This window comes from Glandiceps talaboti, chromosome 22 (genome assembly GCF_964340395.1).
Source record: "Glandiceps talaboti chromosome 22, keGlaTala1.1, whole genome shotgun sequence".
Classification (NCBI taxonomy): domain Eukaryota; kingdom Metazoa; phylum Hemichordata; class Enteropneusta; family Spengelidae; genus Glandiceps; species Glandiceps talaboti.
Genome location: NC_135570.1, coordinates 9,783,499 through 9,809,794, shown reverse-complemented (window position 1 = coordinate 9,809,794; position 26,296 = coordinate 9,783,499). Strand labels below are relative to the sequence as shown.

Below are 26,296 nucleotides of genomic sequence, written 5' to 3'. Positions count from 1 at the left end.
GGTACTGATGTTGTTAACATATATATATTTGATATATTTTAATACAGTAAGTGATATCTTTTCATTCACTACATACTTTATTGTACATACATTTATTATACTTTATACGAGGCTTAGACTCAAAATGGCGGACATCAAACAGGAACTTGCTGCACTTGCAAGTACTGGTGGTTCTCATAAAGACGTTGCCGACAAGTAAGTGTATAAATTATTACATGAATTTGTGAATTCCCTCCATGTTAATGATTCGGGCATGTATAAGGAAATACAATCACTAAATACACATCATTGTGGGTCCGGATCCTTCAGGAAAGACGGTCGAAAGGTCCCCGGATGTTGATAACTTCGGATTCACTTTGCTGTCTCACATTGATTTTCAATAGTATATGTGCTTACGAAGTGCTAGATGTGTGACTATCGTGTAAACACACGTCCTCTTTGAGATATGTTTGCTGTATGCGTGACGCATATGTAATAGTGTGACAAATTATCACATTTGTGAATAAGTGAGTAAAAAATGAAGCCCTAGACAGTAGACTAAAACCAGTGTAATACTAGTATTACTAATAATGGTATCATAGTAATCGTCCTGCTTGCATGGAGACTATATGGAGAAGGGAGTGACGTCATAATCGAGTCCTGAATTACTCCATCAGCAAGCACTTGCCCTGTACCAATATAACATATGGCAAGCCCACAGACACTCGTTTCCTGAGATATGTTTGAAAATATAATAAAATATTGATAATATTGACCTATTTGGCACACCTGTGATTTTACCACTTTCACATATTATCAGCCAAATATGTCAAAACTATTTTATTATATATCTCCGGGAAACAAGTGTTTGTGGGCAAGGCATGGATGTATTAGTGAATACACCCATGCTTATATTTACATCTTTTTTTTGGTAGAAGACTGTCAGTGTGAAGTACATGAGCAGTTAGGGCATGAAAAATGTAACAATTGTATGACAATGATTTGACAAATATTGACAATCAGCCAAATTATAATACTTACCAACTATTTTAGTAACTTAGTCTGGTTACATCGCAATCTGTGATTTTGCTTCTCTGTCTCACTGTATGACAGTTAGTGAGAAAGCAAAGCAAAATGACATCGCAATGTTAACAGGCTAATAAATACTTAGTTTGTGGAAATTAGAAATCACAAGTTGCAACTCAAACATGCATGCTTTTACATTTGAAATTTATTTTAATTTTAACAGACAAGCAATTCTCAGTTACCAGTATTTGTACCATTGCTAACAATCAATGCTTGTTAAAAAAAGGTGAAACTCTGGTAAATGTACAATACACTGTATATAAAAAGTTTATTCACCCCAAGCAAAAAAAAACATCAAAAACCCTAATTCATGTAATTTATACATTGTAAGAATGTGAAGTATATGTATCCCTCTTCAGGTCATGCCTACATAAATGGCTGTGGCAGGATTTAGGGATACCCTCTACCACAGCCATTATGTGGTTTTGTTGGGTCGGTAGTAGATAAAATGTTTTGTGTTTAATTATTGCACAGTATGTGAACAAATTGTACAATGCATATGTCCCATTTCTCACAAAGAATCTAAAACTATCAAAATTTTAAAGTTAAAAACAATATATAATTGTTGCAGGGGAAGTAATTCCATTGTAGATCTCATATTTAAAGACTTATCTCCATGGAGATGATAATTTTCATTCTCTTTTGTATTACAGGTATCGTAAAATCTTAGACAACATACTCAAGAAGAAGGGCAAGCCTCTTGTTGCTGGATTGAAGTCTTTTGTTGAAGCATGTATGTCAATGACTTTTTCGCATGAATTTTTAATTTCATTAAAAGAAAGTGGTATTAGCAAAATAATTGAAAATCTGGCTCAAATTTGTAACATTTATGCTGGGGAGTCATATTGAGCTGAGTGAACAGTTTCACCTTCAATTTTCTATTGATTTTTATTGCTCTAACAGACTACCATCTTATAAATTTGGTAGTCTAGATACAATGTTTAGTAGTCTATGTGTCCTGAACTACTGCTAATTTGGTAGTCTAGATACAATGTTTAGTAGTCCATGTGTCCTTGACTACTGCTAATTTGGTAGTCTAGATACAATGTTTAGTAGTCTATGTGTCCTGGACTACTACTAATTTGGTAGTCAAGATACAGTGTTTAGTAGTCCATGTGTCCTGGACTACCGATACTGCTAATTTGGTAGTCTAGATACAATGTTTAGTAGTCCATGTGTCCTGGACTACTACTAATTTGGTAGTCAAGATACAATGTTTAGTAGTCTATGTGTCCTGAACTACTACTAATTTGGTAGTCAAGATACAATGTATAGTAGTCTATGTGTCCTGAACTACTACTAATTTGTTAGTCTAGATACAATGTTTAGTAGTCTATGTGACCTGAACTACTACTAATTTGATAGTCTAGATACAATGTTTAGTAGTCTATGTGACCTGAACTACTACTAATTTGATAGTCTAGATACAATGTTTAGTAGTCTATGTGCTCTGAACTAATGCTATTTTGAGCCCTAGAAAAAAAATGATTTCAAGTCATGAAGACATGCATCAAACATGTATGTTGCAGAAGATTTGTACTGACAAGTATTTTACAAGCTGGTGAGGAAGTTATAGTGTAATAGTAACAGTTATAGTGTGTAATGTTCTATCAGTGAACTGAGTCATGGGATCTGGGTTCCTACAGTGTTTTTATACTAACTTTGATAAATTACCGGCACTAATTACATTGTATGTCTTTGCATGAACCTTGTCTCATTCCTGCTTACCACAAGCAAGCAAACTCACCAATGTTTTTCTGCAGGTTGTAATATGGTCAGTTTTATCAACATTATTTGTTAGGTATCTTACTTGTTCCAACTTTTCTACCAAATATCTCCCTACAACTTCCCTCTTTAGTGATAGATTGTGTGACTAATATATTAAAAAACAAAGAAGATAAGATCCTAACAGTAAATACATGTTTTCCTCTTTGCAGTGGTCAATGAAAATGTAAGCTTAGTGATTTCTAGACAAATACTGACTGATTGCTGTAATCATCTTGCCAAGTTACCGGATGATACATCAAAGGAAGTGTCACATTACACACTGGACAAAGTACAACCTAGAGTTATTTCATTTGAGGAACAAGTAAGTCTCATTCATTCAAAGATGATTTGAGTAAACTTTCACAAGTTATTGCATCCAAACAGGGTTAATATAGATGTCTGTAGAATACAAATGCAAAAACAAACTAAAATTTCGCAAAGTTGAAAGTTGAGCAAAAGAGAACTAAAGAAAGTTGAATACTTTAGCCCAGACTGGTTACAAAAGAAAACATGTTTGTTGTGGATCAAAATGATAAAGACTAGGTTTACTTTACATAGTAAGAGATAGGGGAACATTTACATGCTAAACTTTTGTTGACCACATATATTGTATCTATTCATACACGTAGGTAGCATCAGTGAGACAACATTTAGCTGAGATCTATGAAAGAGAACAAAGATGGAGGGATGCTGCCAATGTTCTTGTGGGAATACCACTAGAGACAGGCCAGAAGTAAGTTTCCTATTAATCAACAAAAACAGAGTTTGCTGTGAAAATGCATATTTAGTTACTAATATAACAGTAATACAAGATATGACCATGTGGGCATGATGTTATTAAAAAGTATGGGCATAATGCAAATCATGATATGATAAACTGATAATAGGTATTGAAAGTAGAGAATTGCAGAATCAAATGTGACAGTAAATAAAGTAAACTATGTGTATTATTCTACATGGTTACTGGTGTCAACAAGCCTGTCAAACTTGTCCATTTATGGGTCTTCCCACACCTTTATGGAGTAGCAGGTCTCACCCTATGATTTCTTGAGAACAGTGCAATATAATTAATTCTTTTGAAATATGAAGTTCCTGTGACTCCACCCCTTATTTTGAGTAAAGAATATTGAAACTCCCTTTAGCTTGAAGTAAAGAAACCTTGATGCAACATTATACTTGTGTAGTTTTAAGTAGTCATAACTTACTGAGTAAAGGGATATACAACAAGGTGTGTGAACACTGAGTTGTATATCTTCCTAATACCATGGTTGCTTTTGTGGTGGTGACAGGTGATGTTCAGGATACAACAGCATGCTCATCTCTTATTTTTGCATATACACCCACATTCACATTCACATTCACATTCACATTCACATTCACATTCACATTCACACCAGGTCGCATTGTTCATACCGTGGTATTGACACCGTAGTGTTACTTGCATGGATATGATATTCAACATTCTGGGAGTTGTAATTTATAACTTGTTTGTTCCAACAGACAATATTCTGTAGACTATAAACTAGAAACGTATCTCAAGATAGCTCGGTTATACTTAGAAGATGAAGACCCAGTTCAGGCTGAGGCCTATATCAACAGAGCATCATTACTCCAAGCAGATTCAACTAATGAACAGTTACATATACATTACAAGGTATGTAACCTGCAAAGGTGTTTCTGAGGAATAAACTGTCACAGGGGACTGCCACTCCATGAAAAAAGGTATTTTCATAACTTTGGATTCTGAAGTGTCATTTTATGATTTCACATCACATAAATTTCATTCGATAGCCAAGAAACACCGAAATGAAATCTCTTTTTTCATCTCATGGGACTTAGCAGACATACATATGAATTAGATGAACAACCGATACTCTTGACTCATGCTTATTACCTTCAGATAAATACTCATGAGTATACATTGTTCATCTGATACATATTCATGTGTGTAAAGATCCATGAGTCAACACTACCACTGCTAAAACAGTAGAGATGAAAGAAAGGTTTCAGTTTGGAGTTTTTGGCAATCAAGTGAAATTTATGTGGTGTGAAATCATGAAATTGCTTTCCAGAACACACAGTTTATGAAAATACCTTTATTTTCTGGAGTAATGTTCTCCTTTTAACTGAGTGTGTTATTGGAAACAACTACTGATACTTGATATTTGAAGTGTAAGTTTTGACAAATGATGATTTCTCTACTACAATAATCTTTATGACCCAGATATGGTTTTGCAGACCGAAGTTGCACGGCGGAATGGCCTGACTGTAGGAGGGCCTGTAAGCTGTACTACCGACGTCCTCAAAACCCATATCTGAGGCCATAAAGGTTTTATCATATACCCCATGTAGTTGCATGGAAACATCATTTGAATTATATAATCACATCTTACTTTATTTGCAAAAACATTAAAATTGTGAAGAATTTGACATAGCCAAATCACTGAACGAATGGATGTTGATGAGCGTGCCACTTGCCATATTTGGGCAAAGTGTGTCAGGGCTTGATATGGAAGTTATTGCCTGGGTTTGATATGCATGCTCTCCATTGAATTGCATTGGAATCAATACTGGGATATATGATAAGAATGTTTACTTCACAGGCTGGTATATTAAAGGCTGTTGTATTGTAAATAAAAGCTGTTGTCATAATCAGACTTGGTTTGGTTCTTCCACAGGTTTGTTATGCCAGGGTGTTGGATTATCGTAGGAAGTTCATAGAAGCAGCACAGAGATATAATGAGTTATCATATCGTACCATCATTGCTGAAGATGAACGTATGGAAGCTCTGAAACATGCTCTACACTGTACAATATTAGCATCAGCAGGTAATTATTGGTAGTTTCATTGTAACATTTAAATGTATTACAGTGTACTTCACTATATTAGCATCAGCAGGTAACTATTGGTAGTTTCATTGTAACATTTAAATGTATTACAGTGTACTTTACTACGTAGTAGTTAAATCTCTTAGCATCAGCAGATGACTAGCTTCCACATACCATTTACATATATTACAGTGTACTTTACTATATTAGCATCAGGAGGTAACTAGTTTCAATGTAACATTTACATGTATTACAATGTACTTTACTATGTAGTAGTTATATCTCATAGTCATGTTCCCTACACAGTGTTTTTCCGAAGATTTTTTGACATAACCAACTGTTTATATGTAGTACAGTACCATAAACCCTCCACTCACAGTTTTGTAATAAATGCATTTAGCAGGTCTTAAAATGTAGGAACACAGTTTTATTTCATGGATATGCTACAATAGAGCAGGGAAGTTGTACTAACAAGAGGCTGATAGTGATACCAGCATTCTTGAGTAGGCATAGTTTAGTTCCTTGTAGGAGATTCATTTATTACAGAACAAGCTGTGTGTGTACTTCCAAGACGTTTATAAACCATTCACAAGGCTTGCAATAAAGGAACAATTGTCCTTGCAAGTTTTAAAATGTTGTGCCAAAGTCATGGTGATATCAGATTTCTACCTCATAAGCTTACTTCAATTTAGACTCAGCTATTAAGTATCAAACAAGGTTATTACAGTGGCAACCAAGGTTTTGGCTCCGTAAGAGAGACACAAACTAAAACTATTGTTTTTTCAATGTGGTAGATAACACAAGTAGGGGATAGCAGTGCCTCTGTTGTCCTGATATAATCACCCTGTAATCAAGATAGTGTGTGTCTACTTGAGAAAAACTAGCCATCAGAAACACCACCCTATGGAGGGTATAGTTAGACCAATGTCCATTCAACACTTATATCAACATGTTGCAGTGATAGCTTTAGTTTTTGTCTATCTTAGTGAACCAAAGTTTTGATTGCCACTGTCATAAGATATGAGAGAGTAAATCTTAATAGAGTTGAGTTATCCAAAGCACAAATATTTTACTCCTCTGACTTTATCATGATATTTCTTTACTATGATAGGTCAACAAAGGTCACGTATGTTAGCCACTTTGTTCAAGGATGAGAGATGTCAGCAGTTACCAGCCTATGGTATAATGGAAAAAATGTACCTGGACAGAATTATCAGAAGTTATCAATTAAAAGAATTTGCAGCAATGTTACAACAACACCAATTAGCTACTACTGCTGATGGTAAGGACATCGTTATATGTTGTCTGAGTCAACAACTTATTACAACCATCATACAAAGACCAAGGGTAGACAGGAAACCTTTGGAATGATGCCCTCAGATTGGAGAGTGTATGCAGCGATATTTTATTATTATTAACAGTACAAGCTATAAATGCCAATTTCCCCATCTCAATGTTTACAACAACATCAGTTAGCTACTGCTGCTGTTGATGGTGGTGGTGGTGGTGGTGGTGGGGGTGGCGGCGGCGGCGGCGGCAACGACATTGTTGTAAATGTCTCATTGTCCTCAACTAATTATAAACACCACACAAAGCCTAAGGGCCCTTGGATAGTGTACTAAGTAATAGACCACCCCTTGGGATGGTATACCCATATTTCACACAACACACACACACACACACACACACACACACACACACACACACACACACACACACACACACACACACACACACACAATTATGAATGAGTCATTATAATCATAAACCAGACAGAAAATTATTGCCACCTTTCTCCTTGTTTACTAACCAGAGTCAAGCCTTAAAAAAGCCCCAATGACGAATTGCACCCAGATCTACATTCATGGTCTCCTATGGATATACTTTGTTTGGCAATGAAAGGTCTATCAATGAAATAGTACTTATGACAGTCTAGCTTTCCACATGTTGCTTCATAGCTTAAGAATTCCTTTCCTTCCTTAAAGATAGACAGCTAGACCAAAATGTTAAGATAAAATAGAAGACATAAGAGGGATAATGCTGATAAGTTAAAACCTTAGATATCGGTTTTTGAAGTAAAAGGAATGTATAGTAATAAGTCTTACTAATTTCTTTGTTCTTCTTCCAACAGGTTCTACAATTCTAGACAGAGCAGTAATAGAGCATAATTTATTATCTGCCAGTAAACTTTACAACAACATCACTTTTGGTGAGTTAGGATCACTGCTTGAAATTCCACCAGCTAAGGTAAGCCATCATCGTTGAGTACAGAATAAGTACCCAAATATAGTTAACTCCAGGAAATAAAGGCATTTTAATTAATTTGGGGTTTTGGAGAATCACTTCATAGATTTACATCACCTACATTACATGTGATTTCAGAGAAACATCAAGTTGAAGTTGTCTGTCATTTTGAGATCTTTGCTGAGTGAGGGCAACATTGCATCATGGGAGTCAGCAGAAATGTTTATGCAATATATGAACAATGAATATTCATGACTCCTAAGTGCCAATTACCTTCAATAAAGCATCATGAATATTCATTGTTAATCTATTGCAGCATAAACATTACTACTGACTCCCATGATACAATGTGGTCCACAGCAAAGATCTGAACTGAGAGACAACTTCAACTTCATGTTTCTTTTAATTTGCGCGTAATGTAGGGGACGTAAAACTATGAAATGACTCTCCAGAACCCAAAGTTAATGAAAATGCCAAAAGTTTATTTTTTGGAGTGGTGTTCCACTTTAACAAAACAATGGTGTAGTAAAGCCAGATAGTAGTTTTCACTCTATGGTCAAACCATTGCAAATTAGTACAGTTATGGAGTATCAACAAATGTTGTTGTATTGGGAGATAATGAATAATTTGTAAACTTTAATTAACACTTTCAGGCTGAGAAAATAGCATCACAGATGATTTCCGAAGGTCGAATGAATGGCTACATAGATCAGATAGCAAGTATTGTACACTTTGAAGGTAAAGTATGGTTTGTTTGGTTTTAGTTTTGTCTATAACCACTAAATAGAATGATTTTTTACAATACAAAAATGAATGATGAGCAGATGAGATAACTGATAGTTAAAGTATTGCGCTGTGTTGGTTTACATGGATTTATAACAACACTTTTTGGACAAATTTGGTGGTGAAAATGTTGAGTAGTTGACCAGCTTTGTAAAGTTCTTAGGGTGTGAGTGAATGCATTCATGGTTTGTTACAAATCATTTCATGGTCTGTTTACATGTACAGTCAAACCTCATTAGTACAAATAGCTTGGGATGAGGGAATTCAGTTCATTATATCCGTATTTCGCTGTAACCATACTGACACTAGGGGCGCTATTTGACATGGCACACATTGATGCTATTCAACGTGGCGGAGAATGAAATCACTCTCCAGAACCCAAAGTTTATGAAATTTTTAACAGCATCAAATACAACTAAGTAAGAATAACTTACTGAGTCTCTTCTCCCCTGATTTCTAGGTCGGGAAACCCTACCAAACTGGGACAAACAGATACAGAGTTTATGTTTTCAAGTGAATACTATTCTTGAAAAGATAATACAAGCAGCTCCAGACTGGGCAGGACAAGCTATGGACTCTCAAATGTCTTGAAGAGACACTGCATTTAAATCCTGAAAGACGATATGATCCGTATTAGGATATCTAGACTATAAGATATGTTGTATCACTCCGCCCTGATCACCGACCTGCTCTAAAAGAGTTGACTGATGTGTGAGGGCGCTGTCATTGCCTACCTTACAGAATATAGCATGTCTTGAACACAAACTGAGAACAAATCCTGAAAGGAATTATATGATGTAGCCTGTTGCATAGCATACATTATTATCTGATGTGGTATGTTCCATACTGAACACAGATCAAAATTAAACTTAAGACCACCGCTTTTTGTCAAACTTTGGTATGAGCACATTTTGATAATAGAGATGTTGTACACTTGTTATACTCTGGTACTTGCTGAATGGAAAATAAAGGTGAACTAGTGATATGGATGTAGTCTTAGACTAATATTTGGCCTGATTTTACCAAGACAAGACAAGACATATGATTTGAAGAGCCAGCAGATGTAAATAACATGTTAAATAACATGAACAAGTTCTAGAGTCTGTACTAGTAGGATAGTATAATACATAGTTACTTTGGAATGGTAGAAACTAATGTGATATTTCGATCTGTCTGCTACGGACTTTGATCATGGAATGATGTAATGACTCAGTGTTAATGTTTATGGACGTATTATTCTGCCAGTTTCAGTGAGAGACATTTACTGCTAAATAATCCAACCACTGTGTTCTCAAAGTCTGTATTAGACTGATCGAAACATTGCATTCATTCCTAACTTACCATTCCAAAGTAAGTATAATTTATTGTCGTATTGATTCTTGCAACATGGACAATATATTCTCCTCTGTACAAATACCTGTATGTGCAAGATTATAATTACAAGATGTTAATCTTATACCATGCCCTAGCTTATATTCCCACAATCTCTGTAAAAAAAATAATCATTGCTTTAATTCAGTTACACTAATTTGAACTGAAAATTTGGAAAACTGCAAATTCTCAGTGCAAAAGAAAAAGACTTGTGTTCAGGTTAATTTTTGAAAAAAAGAATGGTTAATGATAAATTTGTTCATGGACAGCTTCTTTTCAGTTGTTTCTACAAGTTAACATAATCATTCCTAGTGTTGCTGTAGGTTGTAGATGTTGGAGGCTAGGCCTTGTAATCATTGACTCTAAATTTAGTAGATTACATATGAATTTGTTTACTTGAAGTGAACATTGTGTCCTTCTCACTTTAGTGGATGTACATGTACTTGCAGACTTCAATAAAAAGTTTTGTTTTTTTAAGTCAGAAAAGTTTTCTGAATGCAACTCTAATGATATGTGTTCACTTATTGATTGATTGTATGTATGTATGTATGTATGTATGTATGTATGTATGTATGTATGTATGTATGTGTGTGTGTATGTATGTATGTATGTATGTATGTGTGTGTGTGTGCATGTATGTATGTATGTATGTATGTATGTATGTGTGTATGTATGTATGTGTGCATGTATGTATGTATGTATGTATGTATGTATGTATGTATGTGTGTGTGCATGTATGTATGTATGTATGTGTGTGTATGTATGTATGTATGTATGTATGTATGTATGTGTGTATGTATGTATGTATGTATGTATGTATGTATGTGTGTGTGTGTGCATGTATGTATGTATGTATGTATGTATGTATGTATGTATGTATGTATGTATGTATGATGTATGTGTGTGTGTGCATGCATTCGTGTGTGCCTGTGTAATGTCTATGTATGTATGTATGTATGTATGTATGTACGTACGTACGTACGTATGTACGTACATGTATATATGTATGTATGTATGTATGTATGTATGTATGTATGTATGTATGTATGTATGTGTGTATGTATATATGTATGGATGTTGGGTTCATAGACTTTTCATACTTGTTTACATATAAAACATCATTGTATACTAGATTGAGATGGACAAATGTATTATGGTGTAGATTCTCCATCATATTACTCATCCTCTCCATTCAACAATCAGGAACCAGTGATTGTGATTTGTTGGCCATTGGTAGTATAAAGATCAGACTATCAAAGTTTAGTGTTTTGGTCACTAGTACAGAGCCCCTCCCTCGCTAAATGAATGAAGTCCATTTAATGATTTAATGAGCTTGTGTGATATTGTGTGATTGTCCCTTACAGTGGATCGTGCTAGCTGGAGAAGCATCTATGGAATCAACACAGATAACTAACTTGCATACATCATTATCATATACCACAGCCTCTTTTACAGCACCATCAAAGACACAGCCTCAAGATTTCTTTATTTGTCGCAGAAGAATGATGAGCTCTGGTTGACAAATATGGGATACATTTGCAGACTCTTGTGGGAAGGGGTGGGGTTCTCTAACAATTTGAAGGAATTTGAGAGACAATCCTAAACGAACTGGTTTGTTGAGAAGTGATAAATAAATGAATAAATAAATAATGCCATACACAATCATTCATTAATGAACCACAAACACACTTTCCAGTTGTGTAATATCAGATTTTCATTTATTTTTTCAATCAGAGACAAAATAATTTCTTGATAGTAACTTGTATCCAAATCAACAGTCAAGACATTAAACAGAATATAACTTGTCTAGCATTATAATTACACACATATCAGGACACCTCAAGTGTAAACCTTGGTGATGACACCTTTCAGTTTACACCATCATAAAGATATGCAGTACGTATATGCTGATATATTCCTCTCAACTTCTGACAGGCTGAGTTAGAGAAAAGTTACTACAGGAAATTACACTGAACATGTATGATAATTTAGCACCATAATATCATAAAATATGCAACTCTTGAAATTTCAAATGTAATTGTAATGGTTAAGGCAAACAAAAATTCAAACGCATGAACTAGACTATGGAAAAAATACTAATTTATAAAATTTTCAAACACTTCACATTATTTTGAAGAAATCTGTTGTATGATCCTGTGTAATATTTTGCACATCCCAGTATAATACAGATGTAGGTATCATAATTATATTTGTGTTACAGTGCTTCCTATCACAGTATGTATGATAAAGTTACCAGGGTTGAGGGGTAACTGCAACTGAACTGATACATGACTGAACTTGTCCGGATGCATTGATGTAGATTTAGCTATAGTAGTCACAACACAGCTACAAAGTTGAATGACACTGAACAGGCACACAATTATTCATTGTTACATTGTAAACATACTCATGGCTAGACGTACAGAGTGATCAATGTTAGACTGTAAGATATCGTGTCACTCCGCCTTCACCGGGCTCCACTCTCTTGTGAGAGGGTTTGACTGATGTGTGAGGGCGCTCTGTCACAGCATACATTACAGAGTAGATCAATGTCTAATTACAACAAACCTCAGTAACTGTCAGAGACACCAAATTTGAAATTTGCTACGATTGAAAGAAATAACATTCACAACTGCGACACTCCCTTGATCTGACCCTACTATAGTTTTTACAAACTTTTACTTTATGTATCAATGCATTGCAACAGTTCATCATTCATACTTCAATTGGAAGCACAGTAAACTTCACTGAAATCTAACATAGCAATTCTTTACAACTCCATGGCCAAATATTTTATTACGTATTAAGTATACTGGTACACGATTTACATTGTATAGAGACGACCTGTACGGTGGCTGGCAGTAGGTTACACTGATTTTTATTTTCACCTGACAATCATAAAAAGACATTTGGTACAAATAGATTCAAAATGAAATAAAAACTGAAAGCTAGATTATATTCTTGATCACCTGTACTTTATCATTTTTTTGTGCCATATCAAGTTTTCAATTTATTCAGATGGTGTTTGTCCCATAATGACAGTGGTACTTTCGTTATACTTAAAGGCTCATGTTTGATTTAATAGTAATATTTGTGTGAGAAAAATAATTGTCTGGTAGATCGAGCTATAGAAAAATTTGGTCCAAAACAAAAGAATGATGTTAACTTTTTCTTATAGTTCATTGATATAAAATAACACTAATGTGAGAACATGGAATCCAAATATTGCCATTGTGATTTAAAGGCCAATGGTTCAATCCCAGGTTCTGGCATTGGTGTGATCCTATCAGTGGAGCCATGAGGATTAATTACTCTTTTGTTCTGGACCAACTTTTTTTCTACCAGACATCTGTTTTTATCACTCATATTTTTAATCCTACGAACTATGGCCTTTTGATAATTTTTGTCATGGTGGTAATCTTTATGTTGGAGGTTCATATGGAATTGTTGGTTGAATCAATTGTACAGCATCCACTACGTCATCCCAGTTAGCTTGGTCTCCAAAGTCAGCGTTTCTATGTTCATACAGAACACCTTGTTCTCCTGCACCAACAACAAAGACACCACCAAGCAGTCGACCTTCACCTGCAAATGAAAATACATCACTTACTTTTACAAAGTAAAATTTTATCACCAACTTGCTCTCAGAAATTACTTGTATCAATTTTTCCATAGTTCTAGCTGGTGTATTATGTAAAAGAATTGTGCAGGAGTTCAACTAACTTTTAAAAAAACTCAACTGGTTCAGGTTGACTAAAACTACAGGTAGTCAGTAGAGTGAATAGTATTCTATGCAATGAAGTCTATGATAAGTGACAGAGACAGTTGACTGTAAAACTTCTGGGTAGTCTGTACAGTGAATAGTATTCTATGCAATGAAGCTAGTCTATGCTAAGTGAGACATTTGACTAGAAAATTAAGGTAGTCTGTACAGTGAGTAACATTCTGTGCAGTGGAGTTGTGATTAGCTGCTAAATAGATTTGTATTCTACTGCATACAATCCTGTGATTATTATAAAGATGTCTGATCCAAATGCCTACCTTCCAAGTTCAGGGGAATACCTTTCCTGTAAGCTCTAAGACCAGCCAGCCACACATTTGGACGTAGTAATCCTGTGATTAACATCCATCTTTGCTTAGGCCCATAGAATCTCTTCTACAAATCAAACCACAACAACATTTTTTTTTTTTGAAAATGACTTTGACTATCACATATTTCTTACCTTCTAAATTACCATGGATTTGTTTTCTATGTGCACGGAGTAAAGACAACCATGTGTTTGGTCGAAGGAAACCAGATAAAAACATCCAACGTTCTTTAGGACCATAAAATCGTCTCTGAAACGATTGAAATTACAGTGATAGAAGGGAAAGAGAAGGTGCTTCATGTGGACTTAAAATATTATCATTGTGGACACTCCTTATACAATGCACAAGCCAAGTTGAACAAAAAATATGGAATTTATACTCTGGTCATTCTACGTCATGGCAATGCGCATCAATGTCTCGGCAATGCATGTCTATGTCACTGGTTCTGCTGTGTTCGAACTGTGAGTCAAAACGTTCAAAATTGCCATTTTTCTTTGATACTACTTGCGCTGGTATAATTATGTTATTCTCCAACATTTTATTTTCATTCAGCCAGAAAATACTTGGGACCTAAAGGTTGTCACTACGAGTCACCAGACTCCTTGTGACGAAGCTCCCTTAGGTCTCTCATATTTTCTTTGGCTGAATGAAGCAAAATATTGGGGAACAACATATAGTGTAATGCAACTGAAGGAGCACCCACAATATGACAAATATCTCAGTCTATTGTTAGTAATGACAGAAACATAGCAAAGTAGACACTAGCAGGAAAAGATGAAAGTACTGTATTTTATTAGATATTACATGTTACAGTAGTCTAGATGTTTTCTATGGCTTCAAATCTCATCTCACATCTAACTCAATGAGGTCTTGAGATGAAATTTCAACTCAAAAGAGAACTGGCCACACACGTATCTTTGTTTCATAATCGATCACAGAAGTCAACCCAATGATATGTTTGTGTTCATTGGGGCAGTCACATTATATACAAGTCATTTGTTGCATTCAAAGGCCATTGGCCAAAAATACAAATCACTTTAAACAAAATACACAATACGGTTAAAGGTTACAGCTCTAATTCATTTGCTTCAGCTCTTACTGGTAGAGCATGTTTGAGAAAGGCTGCAAGACTTTGTAAATTAACTATTTGGTCAGATGATAACAGCTCAGTAAATTTTTCATAAGTAGGCAGAGAAAAAAATGGAGGCAGTCACATCACATTATGTCCAAATATGGTATCATTCTAACTGTTGGGGTTTGCTCATTTGTATGATCAACTTTTGGTTCATGATTTCTCGTTGACCTAGACGGGGTGAAGAGAGATCTTGAGATTCTGAGCCATGTTAAGCCTCTAGACTACAGCAACACATACAAAATACAATGATTATAGGACAATTTTCCCTTCCAGTTTTATTCACTGAATCTGTCTCATAGAGTCATGTAAATGAACTAAGGTTTTATTCTGTGGCTTTAAAAATGAGTGACTTAGGTGACACTCAAACTAAGTAATGATTCTTTTTTTAACACCATATTTGATGAACAGAATGTGATATCATGTCGTACACAGTGTAAAGTATAGAATACACCCCTGATGATACTGACAAGACATCAGCAAAAATTTGAGATTTTCTTCCAAGAAATTTCTTGACTCTGTGAGTAGAAATTTTCATTACTAAATATACAGAACACATTGTTTTACACGATGATTGCTGAACAAAAATGTGTTATTATGAGTACACACAGTGTATGGTATAGAGAACAAACCTGTTTCAAAGAACTTTGGCTTCAAAAAAGCAAAGTTTATTACGTAGAGTACATCTCTTTCAAAAAAAAAAAAGATTTTCTAACAAAAGATGGTAACAAGTTTTTTGATGTTTTGTTTATAAGATGATTTTGGTAGGATTTAGCTGCTACCACTTTCATTTTAAACTGTTTAACCTTTTATCATCCAACTTTATCCTTTTCATCTGTGTGTATCATGTTTTTAATTACGCAGCTGAGCTGCAGTGAACTACTTGAAGAATGAGCTGGGCTTTCTTGTTAGTCTGCCTGGCATGGCTATTGGTCACACTTGCATTGTATATACAAAGAAGTCAGCTGGTACCGTTAGTAGCCAATCAAACAGTGTTATCAAATCAGCTGGTACCGTTAGTAGCCAATCAAACAGTGTTATCAAATCTTACCTCCTTATCTAGAAACACCTCCCCATCAAAATATTCCTTGAATTCCTCCACACCTTCTGTTTCATGTACCACTGCAAAAATGGGTACTGGGACAGTTCCGATGTGAAGTTCTCCTTTCAGAGAGGACAGCTCAACAGCTTCCTATAATAGACATAGCAGGGTTACATTTTGAAGGTCTGGCCATAGGAAACCACTCAATAGCCGAGCTGGTAGACGAAGTGGAATGCCAACCAATAATGAATGAACATTGCATTCAAGTGCAAAAAGCTCTTATTTGATGGGAAAACATTATAAACAATGGGTATTATCATTTAGGTAAATACCAGGGGATACATAAAGTTAGTGAGGGTTAAAAAATGGTACGTAGCATGGCACACACAACACATATCTTGCAGACTAGTGATTGACATGAAACTGAAAACAGATCCAAATTTCTGTACTTGTAATGGACTTGTACATGGAAGCATGGCTGAGGGCATGGCCTTGTAGAGGTATTGACACTCAATACAGTTATGGGATATGCTCTTTAAACATCACTGGTTCCTGGCTAGAATTTTGTAGTGTGGGACAGCAAGGTAGATATGTGAGAACCTGAACTGCCCAACTTTAAATTAACAATGCTAGGTAACAATGGCCAAAAGACCAATCTCAGGGATGTAGCTAATTTTTAAAATAGCAGGTAAACTGTCAAAAATACAATGTAGGCAGTAATATCGAGAAATGAGACTCATAAATATGCCCAGTGATGGAAATATAGTGGTCGAACTGAAAATGTTTTAAAACAAATTTTTTAAAACATAGTTGGCAAAATATTACAGAGTAGCCAGTTGTGTTTGTTGGGTACCATCCCTCAACAACTCTCATGAGTCTGTTACCAGTTTTAGATCACCATGGATCATAGTTTTCACCTAAAAAGACTTAAATTTGAACCCTCATGAGGTCATCACTTACCTCCCTGCACAAGGATCATCCGGGCCTTCTAACAGCCAGGATGACAGCACCAGATTCCTTCCACAGCTCACTAGATTTAAAACTGGTACGACCTTTACCTAAATATTGAAAATAATGACTGTATCTACCATACTCTTTGTTGATAACTTGTAGAATAGAATCAGACAAATATCTCTTGGTTGCTGGTTCTGTTGGTAACCAGAAATTCATATTAGCAATGACAATACCAGTCACAGCAGCTAGTGCTGCACCACTCCATGTCCAACCCATGGTGACCACTGACCCCCACAGACTCTCCACCTGAAATAAAGAAGACTAGATCATCAGTCTGACTTTTACAAAAGTAAATTACAAATTAAAGAGAAGATCCATAAGTGCATTATGGAAAACTCTCAAATGATAGAACTGCAACTCACAATTCATTCACTTCACCCAAACAAGAAAAGTCTACTTCATGTACCCCAATGTAATACAAAGTCATATGGTGAGTATGCATTCTCACAAGCAGCACCCCTCAAGTTATGGAACAGTATACCACTTGAACTTCGTTCATCACCAACTATCAATAAATTCAAGAAGGATATCAAGACACATCTGTTTGCAAGAGATTTCTCTAAGTTTTTACAATGATCTACTATTGTTCCTGCTTTCTACTACTGTTTCTGTTCAGTGCCATAGAACATTACGTCATATTGGATTTTAGCATATTACACAACTTCTTTTGACTGAATGATAGAACTGTACATGTTGATAGTTTATAGTCCTTGGTGGACCAACAGTGGAATAAGGTACAAGGTACAAAGTACTACAACAACATATAGAGCATATGTAGGAAATTAAACTTTGAAATGTAGAAAAATGTACAGGCCATGGACAAGACTAGTTCCACTGGACTATTTCCATGGTCCACATCAGATAACAATTGTATTGACCATGGACAAGACTAGTTCCACTGGACTATTTCCATGGTCCACATCAGATAACAATTGTACTGGCCATGGACAAGAGTAGTTCCACTGAACTATTTCAATGGTCCACATCAGATAACAATTGTGTATTTCTTTTGTATTTATTTTGTATATTTGTATTGTATGTTTCTTTCAAAGTATAGCTTATTTTTGTTATCTGTAGGAAATAAAGTTCATTTACTTATTTATTTATTTATTTATTCATTCATTCATTCATTCATTCATTCATTCATTTATTCATTCATTCATTCATTCATTCATTCATTCATTCATTCATTCATTCATAAAAAGAGATTAAAACCTTGAAATGAGTAACAAATAAGAAACCAAGAGATAGATGTCACTCTGATATTTATGCTAATGTGATCATGCATCATCAGAAAACTGAATTCTCGGTTGTCTGACTGTGATCATACTACATGTACATTGTAGCATGTAACACAAAGTTAGAATACAAGGTCCTGAATGGATTCATATTATTTATTAATGATGTATGTACATACTACTCTGTCTTCATAATCTTTTCAAGGGAAAACATCACCAGTAAAATTATGTATATGTATCTATATCTATATCTATGTATGTATGTATATATATATATATATATATATATATATATATATATATATATATATATATATATATATATATATATATATATATATATATATATATATATATATATATACATATACATACATATATATATATATATATATATATATATATATATACATATACATACATATATATATATATATATATATATATATATATATATATACATACATACATTTGTATTTGTATATATAGTTATACATAGTATATATTTAATAATTTATAGATATAATATAACTTCATAGACTCTATATGGTGTATGGTTCATGATATTAAATATATACTTATTGTATTGTATTGTATTGTATTGTATTGTACTGTATTGTATTGTATTGTACTGTACTGTACTGTACTATATTGTATTGTACTGTACTGTACTGTACTGTACTGTACTGTACTGTATTGTATTGTACTGTACTGTATTGTATTGTCAGTTGGATTGTATTGTATTGGTTTGTATTGTTTTATTTTATTTTCACTAATGCATGAATATAAACATACTCTTACAGTTTACAGACACTCGAGGTAACATAGTGAAGGACATATGACAAAGAGTTAATGACATAATTACACTAACAACTTTTCATGATCTCTTTTGGGTTTTTTATTTTCATAGCAAATGTGATAAATTTTACATCATAGTCTTCAAGTTTTCGTTATCTCTTTCAAAACGTACACTTTTACAAGTGAAAATACTTCTAAACAATAGTTATTATCCAAGGTTTTTGAGATGCTGCATTTTTATAAGCAAAATATAAAAAAAGGTGTAAGAAAATAAACACCCAACATAGATCAAAAGATGTTTACTAATACTATACTATTGTATTTATTTATTTATTTATTTATTTATTTATTTATTTATTTATTTATTTATTTATTTACTTATTTGTTTGTTTGTTTATTTATTTTATTTATTTATTTATTTTTGTAATGAACACAGGTTGACGACATTGGTGTCTAGTAAAACAAGACTGATTTAGAGTTTCTATATATTTAATCATTTCCTGTGACGTCAACACATTTGCTGTAATGTGGCTGTGAAACTGTTTCTTGCCAACATTCAGATGTGGTCACGTAATCGAATACCCATAGCTTTGTGAACGACGAGTTTTGGTCTCTGCATGGTAGACAAATAATTAACCTTTTCTGGCATGAAAACGTACCCCTGGTATTATGCACACGTGACAAGATATTTGATCATGATTCAGTAGTGTTCGGTGTTGTCTATCGATCATACATGTTCATGTAATTTCACTTACCTTGAGGTTATGTAGAACAGTATTACAGCATTCAACACAACGATTCACCTTTGTCAGTCACGGGACATGATGGCGATCCACACGACCAAAGATGTGAAAACCCACGTACTTGAGCTTTCTCGGGTTAATATGTAACAAAACTGAATCTAATCGAGCAGACACCGAAATGTGTGACCTTTAACCCCAAATCAATGCGACTCTATGGTGGTGTTTTAATGTTGATGGCTGACTATGCATATTTGAAAACATTAATTTTCAGATAACAACACCTCCATTACAACACGAAATTGATGCGAATCCTTGCAGCATGACCCGATCTGAACTTGATATGGGGTCATGGAAGCGATCTGAATGACAACAAAGTCAGGTGACTCAACGCCGATATATGTATGTGTACGCTTTTAAGAGACGAACTCTAATTGGCCATGAACTAGTATATGTTACCAAGGGTAAAAATTGGGCCAATGGGAGTCTTTCTTACATATGATATCGTGGCTTTTGTAAAGGGAAAAGCATGTGATCTTGTGCAGTTGATACAGTCGGCACTAGTCTTGTTTTGTACTGCAAGCTGAAAGTTCTCTGGTCGGGATGAAACTGTTGGTTTTCGTAACTTTGCTGGCAGCAGGTACATTTTCCTGTTCTTTTATTATTCTATTATATATCAACTTAAAAGATAATCGTTTTATCAGGATAATTGCAAATGAGAAGCGATATTTCTAGGAGTTCGAATTGTAAATTATGGTGCGTTGTTAAACTCAACAGACACAGTTGTCCTTGAGTAGCTTGAATATGTCGAGGGGCAAAACGTTATCCAAATCAGTTGTTTGGTTGGTGTTTTTCGGCGTTTTCTACATTTGGTACCTGGCGAATGGCGAAGGTTTGTGTTTCTGTCTCCGCCCATAACATTATCACGGGAATTTTTTGAGTGCGAAAAAAAGTCACGTTTCGAATAAACGGGATAACCTCCAAATGTCGTCAAAATGGAATCTGACTCATACAATATACACACGAGAGTTAATAATACCCTTTCAGGGATGCATTCAAAGTACCACTATCTTTAATTGTTTGAGACAAAAAAATCGTTAATTTGCATATAACTGCAAGCATTGATGAGTAATTGTCACACGACTGCCGAAGGTAGGTGTGAATCTCAAAGGAAACACATAACACAAGTTCGTTTGTTCAAAGGAATTGCGTGGGGAGTCCTTGAGGTCGACAACGTTGAAAGGCGTACAGGAAAAGTCCATAAATGAGTCAATATTCGGGAATATTCAACAAGAGTGCTTCATTTTAAGTAATTATTCTTTCTACATACTAATAATATAATTGTTTGTGCACTGCTAAAGTGCTAGGGTTACAACAATAATGAAAATATATGAGAACGTAATCAGCATGTCAAAATAATACGGAAATAACATTTGGAATCGAAACTTAAACTATGAATGTTTCCTTAATAATTATTTCCATAGTTCTAGTTTTGTTGAGCAGCCCAACTATTTTAGGGGGTGTGTGTATGACCTCTTCCCCTTTTGGGGATGGTGTCGAATGGAATGTTTACCTAGAGCGCATCTTCTGTTGTCTTATCTCCAATATATGTACTTCAGCCTTTGTACTGAAAACCAGGGTCCGTTCACATACACCAGGCCAATCTGATATTACACTATAGTACTACTACAGGGGCTTTGATGTGAGATTTATATATAGCAATGGTTAATACCTGATTTCCCCCTGGCAACAGGTACAAACATGACAAGTCTTGATGTACAGACATTCTCAAAGTCTGATTTTGTGCAGTACAGTGTTACTGCAGACCACAATGCAATCATGAAACCAGCAATTAAAATTCCCTTTTTAGTAATTTAAATATCATGAACCCATATTACAGTGAAAAACAATTTATTAGGATTTGGCCATTGTATATTATGACTACTCTTTCTCATTATGCACTGGGAAGAAACTGTTGTTAAAAATGACTAGAAAAAATTAAAATGCTGAAGACACTAATATGTATAACAGACAAGGATTCATTTAGTCATGCAAAGTTGATGGACCAATAACCTGCAGCATTGCTCAGAAATGTTGGCAATTTATTTAGACATTTACTAATGAAAGCATCCAAAATTAAATCCGAAAATGCAAGGAGAAATAGGCTTGGCGTAGTTTAGATGTGTGGAAATGTAGAGTAATGCATTCTCTTGCTCAAGTATTAATGTGTCTCGTAATTTCCTTTCTCAAATGAATATCTGTTTGGCCTCCTGTTATAGCAAAAACAATTTACAATAGATCAGTGCTCACAAAAGTCAGATCTAGATTATCAGTATTCAATACAGGTTACAAAGCACATAGCAAGGTCAGTCAATGATTCTATAATCTTTACATTGTATATGTTCAAGGCAATTCATTCATAACTTGACTTTTATGAGAAGTAGGAAATCAATCATTATTGTTTTATCAATATATAAAATGTATGTTTATTTCATGGCATACTACACAAGTGTTCTTTAATCTTAAACCCCAATGTCTGAATCCCACAGTTGTAGATTATTACTATCCTATCAATGAATCATAAGGGTTACATAGGGTCATTGTTTTTGTTTAGGACCACCTTAGTCATAGTGTTGTATTTTAATCCCAATGTGACATGGGCCTTTAACAATTTGGTCAATTAGTGTTGTACAAGTCAAGGCTTTATGTTATGTGCACAGTGTCAGGTCAAGCATACATTTGAGGAATAGATGTGAAAATGTTCAATATGAGTATGTATATATTTGAATGACCATGACCATCATCTCACAATCAACAAAGTATTTTGACCAAAAATGTCCATCAGCTTGATAGATCAAATAACTTCTACACAGTTCAAAGTTTTCACCAGCATAGAGCTTTCAATTTATCTTGCTTGACGATCCTCATCAAAGTGATAAGTTCCATTGAAAGCTCAATACTAAAAACAGGAATAATGAACAAAATGAAAAAAAAGGAAAAGTTGTTTAATTGTTAAATCACATCCTGTATGATATCCTGTTCCTCAGAATACATTTTATATGTACCATGTAAGGAACAGGATACATTTTGTATGTACCATGTAGTCTAGTTCCTCTATGGTATCCCTCCACTCACATCCAGATTGCAGTATATGCTCTTGGGGAGGTATTATTTTTATGTATGCCATTTCTGCAAACCAAATAATTGTAGTCCTCATAAAAATATCACAACTCTAACCACAGCCTCCCCAACACTGTCAACAAGAACACAACACATGTACATTTTGTTGTTTATTTTGTAATGTTACATGTTAGTCTTGCCAGTATCATGAGTATTAAAATGTATTAAGTGTGCTCATGAATATTCATGATATTTAAATAGAGTGACATCCTGTTTGTACAATAAGTTCCTGGCACAGGTTCCTGTTATTGACATCATGGTATCCCTGTCTGACTTCTACTCATGTGACTTTTACTTTTATATCAATTTGCATCATGTGGCAATCATGTGACAGGCTTGTCACAATGGCTTGTAAATCATTCCTATTGTTCACAGTTTAGTGACATAAGTCTCAAACTTTGCCAAGGCTGTCTGTCCGGACATAGACAAGTAAGTACTTGTCTGTGGTCCAGAGTATGATTATGAGGGGCTAGAGCTCTCAGGACAAAAGGCACATTATGTAAATTTGCATAATAATAATTATTATGCAAATTTACATAATATTAGTAATGCAAATTTATAATAAATTTGCATTACTAATATAATGATAATGTACATCGGCTTGTATTCCGCATACAATGATACATGCGTGATCATTGCTATGCTTGACTGACCAACACAATTTTTGTAATAACTAAATATTATAAATTAAATGTCATTAATCATCAAAATGAGCAAAGATAATGAAGTATAATCAATATTATGCTGGAAAATTTGTTATGTAATCATTTTGAGCAATGGTTTATGAAAAGTATGTAATATTAAAAATATTTTTTGCTCAAGAAAATAAGTTACGTAAAATACTAAAAAGTTCAATGTCATTGATTCTATATGTATTGTTTCTCTGATCATTCGGTAGTGTACTACACTGTAGCCAATTTTTTTCGGTGTTCAGCTGAGAAAAATATGAGTGACCTAAGGAGCCTTTCCTTCCTTTTGTTCAACTGTAGTGATAAACACTTACATGTATATGTGACAGTACATTCTCTTGATCAAGTATTGAGGGGTCTCGTAATTTCCTTTCTCGAATGAATATCTGTTTGGCCTCCTGTTATAGCAAAAACAATTTACAATTGATCAGTGCTCACAAAAGTCAGATCTAGATTATCAGTATTCAATACAGGTGGCAAAGTACTTACATGTATATGTCACTCAGAAATATTTTCCAGTTGATTTAAAATTTTCAGAAAAATGATTAAATATGATTATACCTGCATAAGAATAATCTCAGAAAAATGAGGGAAAAGAATGATGACTTGAGTATTGTGACTTGTACTTATATTTTAAAAATCCAATGTTGGAGATACATGTTTTTGTGTAAAAACTACAAATAAATAAAATTAAATCGTGTATTTTCTTTGAATGCTGCAGATACCTTAGACTGTAAGATACGTTGTGATGTTTGCCCTCACTGGCCTCCTAGTGGTAGGTCGATGTGTGAGGGCGCCCTGTCACGGCGTACCTTACAGACTACAGATACCTTGGTTTGCGCATGTTTAACTTATCATACTTATGTTTGATATATCTTATCAATGAACATCTGCTGTATGTATGCATAAAATTTGTATTTGAAGGAGTTAGTGTCATAAAGGCCTAACTACAGAAATGTCATTTTGAGAAAATTGACAGCCCAGAAACATTTTCAACACAAGGTCCTTACGACCAAAGTCAAATTTAAATAACAGGTTTTCTGCACTATCTGTCTTCACCCATGACAATTTTTGGTGAGACAAGAAAAGAAACTGCAAACTATCGGATGTCATCAAGGCGTTTGAGAAAGTTGTCATTCTTAGAAAATAGCAAAAACCAACAAAGTTTGTTTTTTGAGCTTGTTTAACATTGTGCGATTACTAAATCTATGTATATTAAAACCCTGTTAATATAACTGTCTGTGTGTATCTATGTCTTACAGCCAGTGCTGCTGAGTTATTTGGCAAGGAGAAATGTACACGTGGTCCAGGTTATTGGTGTCAACATATCAGTACAGCTAAGGAATGTGGTGCTATTCAACACTGCAAAGATAATGTTTGGTCACCTAAATACACAAAACAGGTAAAACCTTATGTTTTAGTATTGAACTTTTGTTTCAAACACAAACACAAACACAAACACAAACACAAACACAAACACAAACTTGAAAATCGTACATGAAATTTTCGACTGCGCAGTTCAGTTTTTGTCAACAGATTGACCCACTATTCAACACTTGACCTTATGGACCCATGAGCCTAATGAAGGGGTCATACATGTAGGTGCCTGGAAGTTTGTTTTGTCTTCTTGTGTATATGCACTAATTGTATGATACTGCAAATTTTTCCAAATCTTGATCACATCCAATCACAATTCATCAAGATGATTTGTGATGCTATATTCCTATGATCTCTGCAACATTTCCTGATTGAGAGACCTGGTAAAAAATATAACCCAAGATGTAAAAGGAAAAAAATTAAAAAAATTGATTTTTGCCAAAAATAAATCAAAATATTTATATCATACAAAAGTTGATACATTGTAATAAATGTATGATAGATTTGAGATTCTAAAAAACTGATATATTAAACTCTAGTAAAGGAAAATGCACCTCTACATTTCATGTGTAACTTGTATTGACTTTGCTACATACATGTAGTAACTGTAACTGTTAGGTGTTGAAAAACATCACAGGTTTTACTTTTAAAAGATTTCCTTGAGTTGTGGATGTGTTTCATGTATATTTTCCTTTTTTCTCACAGAATGATGAAGTATGTGATTTTTGCAAAGAGGTGATTACAACTGCACGTAACCTGATTGCCAACAAAGCTACACAGAAACAAGTGGTTGATTTCCTGGACTCTGCCTGTGATCTCATTCCTGATGCTGAACTGAAAAGCATGGTAAGTGAAACTTATGTACATTATACATGCATCTCTATGATTGCTGAAGCTCTGTTTCCATGGAAACCAATGCTCAGTGTGTCTGCTAGAGA

General features: G+C 34.5%; 3 protein-coding genes across 5 annotated transcripts in view; 2 read left to right on the top strand and 1 right to left on the bottom strand.

Moving 5' to 3' along the window:
• Window positions 1-124: 124 nt before the first annotated feature.
• On the top strand, window positions 125-10,503 carry LOC144452002 (COP9 signalosome complex subunit 4-like). Its single transcript, XM_078142974.1, has 10 exons — window positions 125-195; window positions 1,719-1,798; window positions 3,003-3,154; window positions 3,462-3,565; window positions 4,333-4,486; window positions 5,511-5,661; window positions 6,773-6,943; window positions 7,793-7,908; window positions 8,559-8,643; window positions 9,149-10,503. The coding sequence occupies exons 1-10, from the start codon at window positions 125-127 to the stop codon at window positions 9,277-9,279; spliced, it is 1,215 nt and encodes a 404-aa protein (XP_077999100.1). The 3' UTR covers window positions 9,280-10,503.
• A 1,300-nt stretch (window positions 10,504-11,803) lies between these two features.
• LOC144452358 (peroxiredoxin-like 2A) lies at window positions 11,804-20,592 on the bottom strand. The gene is made up of 5 exons (XM_078143450.1): window positions 20,128-20,592; window positions 17,283-17,582; window positions 16,332-16,472; window positions 14,283-14,397; window positions 11,804-13,644 (listed from the first exon to the last, which is right to left on the bottom strand). The coding sequence occupies exons 2-5, from the start codon at window positions 17,550-17,552 to the stop codon at window positions 13,481-13,483; spliced, it is 690 nt and encodes a 229-aa protein (XP_077999576.1). The 5' UTR covers window positions 17,553-17,582; window positions 20,128-20,592; the 3' UTR covers window positions 11,804-13,480.
• Window positions 20,516-26,296, top strand: part of LOC144452357 (prosaposin-like) — a 27,744-nt gene continuing 21,963 nt past the window's right edge. The window contains exons 1-3 of one of the 3 annotated variants that reach the window (XM_078143448.1): window positions 20,516-20,752; window positions 25,244-25,383; window positions 26,064-26,204. In XM_078143448.1, the coding sequence (XP_077999574.1) occupies window positions 20,716-20,752; window positions 25,244-25,383; window positions 26,064-26,204 (318 nt within the window). In that variant the 5' untranslated portion in view covers window positions 20,516-20,715. The remainder of the gene's footprint in view (window positions 20,753-25,243; window positions 25,384-26,063; window positions 26,205-26,296) is intronic. The other 2 variants (XM_078143447.1, XM_078143449.1) reach the window with 2 other exon arrangements.

Coding starts and splice junctions, on each gene's coding strand:
- LOC144452002 (XM_078142974.1), top strand. CDS start 125: ATGGCGGACATCAAACAGGAACTTGCTGCACTTGCAAGTACTGGTGGT. Junction 4,487..5,510: donor AGTTACATATACATTACAAG/GTATGTAACCTG, acceptor GTTCTTCCACAG/GTTTGTTATGCCAGGGTGTT. Junction 5,662..6,772: donor TACAATATTAGCATCAGCAG/GTAATTATTGGT, acceptor TTACTATGATAG/GTCAACAAAGGTCACGTATG.